Here is a 3249-nt window from a genome sequence, read left to right as displayed (position 1 = left end):
AATATATGAGGCACTTATTGAAAGAAAGAGCTTAAAAAGCTGAGTGCCTGTGTGGTGCGTGTGTGTGTGTGTGTGTGTGCGTGTGTGTGTGTGTGTGTGTGTGTGTGCGTGCGTGCGTGCGTGCGTGCGTGCGTGGGTGTGTGTGTGTGCCCATGAGGGTTTATAGATGCTGATTGGCTGATGTTTCTGATAACTGTTGGGGGTGTTCGAGGTCACACGCGAACACCCACACGCACGTACGACTACATGCGTGCGTGCCCATACACACACACACACACACACACACACACACACACACACACACACACACACACACACACACACACACACACACACACACACACACACACACAAACATACTGTACACACAGAACAGCTTACCACAGCGGAGTAGACAGAGGTGTGCCCCAAACCCACAGTACAGCTGCTCCCTGCATCTTAACATCTGACCTGGAGAAACAACAATACACTCTCCTCTGTTTTGGTCCAAGGACACACACTTCCTCTCTACACATCCAGACTTAATCCCCACCTCAAAACACACACACACAACACGCACGCACGCACGCACGCACGCATGCACGCACGCACGCACGCACGCACACACACACACACCTGGGCTTTGTCTTCCATTTGTGCTATCATGCATGCGTGGTTGAAGGTGGTGGTTCAGGTTAACTTCCACTGATGATTAATAAGTACTTAAAGCACTCAAGATAGCCCTACCATTTGAAAAAAAAAATCTCTGAAATGGTGTTTGAGTCCATGTATTAACGTTTTATTTTCATTTTTTTACGCAATTTAGTGATGATGTCATATTGGGGACTCTCCCTCAGCAGACACACACACACACACACACACACACACACACACACACACACACACACACACACACACACACACACACACACACACACACACACACACACACACACACACACACACACACACACCCTTTGGAGCTTCCTGATGGAGCAGCTGGTGCCATGGTGCCCCACCTAGATCCCCGTCTGCCTCCCTAATGGCCTGGGTGGCTTCCCTCTATTGGCCTCTTTCTCTCTCTCTTATCATCCCCCACTGCCCACCACCACCCTAAAACCAACCCATACCCTGAAGGGGAAACTAGCCATCTCCATACCCAGTCCAGATGGGGACAGCCACCACCTTCTACCCAGTCGTAGTGGGGAGACTATAATCTGCGTAAGGGAGCATGGAGCTGTTAATACGTTCCAGGATATGTGCGTGTGTGTGTGTGGTGTGTGCGTGTGTATGTCTGTGTTAGTGGAGGGGATGGTTGGAGGGCCCAGACAAGGGGATAGTGATATGCCCCTGTCCCATTTTTGGGAGCCTATCTGACTTTTTAGGCTATTAGGGAGGTACAGCCAAATATGTCTGGGGGACAGAGAGTTTACGAATGTGTGAACACAGAGACAGAGACAGAGAGAGAGAGAGAGAGAGAGAGAGAGAGAGAGAGAGAGAGAGAGAGAGAGAGAGAGAGAGAGAGAGAGAGAGAGAGAGAGAGAGAGAGAGAGAATTCGTTTCAGAGTGAAGTGATGCATGTTGATTGGGTTAAATACTGGCTATGCTCCCCTCCACATACCCGGCATAGAGTCATCCCCTCTGTCTCCCATCCCTAATTTAACATGTCTTTGGCATCCCCCTTCAAACCACCAGTTAACAACCATCCCTCATTCTCAGAGGGAGAGAGAGAGAGAGAGAGAGAGAGAGAGAGAGAGAGAGAGAGAGAGAGAGAGAGAGAGAGAGAGAGAGAGAGAGAGATGAGTAAGCCATTCACCTATCTGTGATGTAGTTTCACAATGAGTGGAGGGCAGACACAGATCTGGTCATTTAGGACAGACGAGGACAATTTCTTTCAGGCCATCAATGTGTGACTGCTCATTTTGCATGGTTCCATAAACTTTTAGAATTATTAGCCCGAGTTTTTCAGTGACAGAGAGAAAATCCATTCCAAAATCAGCCATAAAAGACCTCTAGACACAAAGCCAACATCTTCATGATTTGTTCAGCAAACTTGTCCATCCATCTTTGATTAAATTCCTCATCACTCCAATAACCAAAAGCCCACAAACATGTCTCCAGAATTTATTTAGTCAATTAGTCCAACGAACAGACAACGTTATCTCGTAGCTTTCACATACCATGAGCATCACACTTGTGGTGAGTTCAAAGAGTTCCTCCGTGACCGCGTCAGACAGTCTTCACGGTGGTGTGGTGTAATATGCAGGGGTGGGATTATGTCTTTCAAAGGCGGCGACACGGTAGGAGGACGGTGCCCATGGCTACAGTAAAGTCATGCCAGCCAGCTCCGGACTGGTGCATGTGGTTCATGTCGGTCAGGTAAAGCTGTCCAACTAAAGGGGTTTAAGGTCTATAGCAGGAATGACCACTGACATGCAGTATCAACTGACGATCATTCGAAGCACACACGCATAGGGAAATAATGCGATGTAGCCTAAAGATGAATTACAAATTCCCTCAGCAAAAACACGCAGCAACTTCGAAAACATTTGGAACGCGCGTATGATGCTTAATGAAACACATTGTTGTACCAGCTGTGATATAACAAACTTTCACTGCCCCGAGTTACAGAACCCACATTGAAAATGTTAACCTATTGCCAGTGTGGCAACAGCAGGTAGGAAGGCATGAGAAATGATGTGGGGAAAAGCTTAACGATTCTTACCACCCCCATGTCCATCTGCTCCGCCGTTAGAGAAGGCGCCGCGCGAGCCAGGGTTATAAACCAAAGAATCGGAAACACGAACATCTCCGGACAAATAATCCACACGGCACGGCACGCGCTGTTAATTCCAATTGAAAATTCTCATAGAATCCATGTCCTTCTCTATCGGAACATTCCGCTTCGACAGATCAGGCATTTACGGAAAACAGCCTCCCTTCATCCAAGTCCCTCACAAATGCTCTCGTGCACCGATGTGCAAAACGCCCAGGACTCTCAGATAATAAACGTGTACCTTACTGTTGCGCGCAAAAACGCGCTACCACACATTGCTATTTCCAGGCGGCGACTGTGTGACTGAGTGAGTGAGTGGTGGACTAGGTTTCTACTGTTTTCAAACCACCAGACTTGTTTTAAGAACAGTCCCCTTTCTGCACTCCGGTAGCCTACTTTCAGTTACACAAATCAGCCAATTATCCGGTATCCTAATTCTCACAAAACGTCTTCCCAGTGTCCATCGGTTGTGAAATGACAAAAAGAAAAGAAAC

General features: G+C 47.7%; 1 protein-coding gene across 1 annotated transcript in view; it reads right to left on the bottom strand.

Moving 5' to 3' along the window:
• Positions 1 to 2818, bottom strand: part of LOC134457832 (matrix metalloproteinase-17-like) — an 80595-nt gene extending 77777 nt beyond the window's left edge. Inside the window, exon 1 of the mRNA XM_063209800.1 lies at positions 2705 to 2818. Within this exon, the coding sequence (XP_063065870.1) occupies positions 2705 to 2788 (84 nt within the window). The 5' untranslated portion in view covers positions 2789 to 2818. The remainder of the gene's footprint in view (positions 1 to 2704) is intronic.
• Positions 2819 to 3249: the final 431 nt, after the last annotated feature.

The sequence above is a fragment of the Engraulis encrasicolus genome, chromosome 11 (assembly GCF_034702125.1).
Source record: "Engraulis encrasicolus isolate BLACKSEA-1 chromosome 11, IST_EnEncr_1.0, whole genome shotgun sequence".
Taxonomy (NCBI): domain Eukaryota; kingdom Metazoa; phylum Chordata; class Actinopteri; order Clupeiformes; family Engraulidae; genus Engraulis; species Engraulis encrasicolus.
The sequence above is the reverse complement of the archived record's forward strand: the minus strand, read 5'-3'. Positions and strand labels throughout refer to the sequence as shown.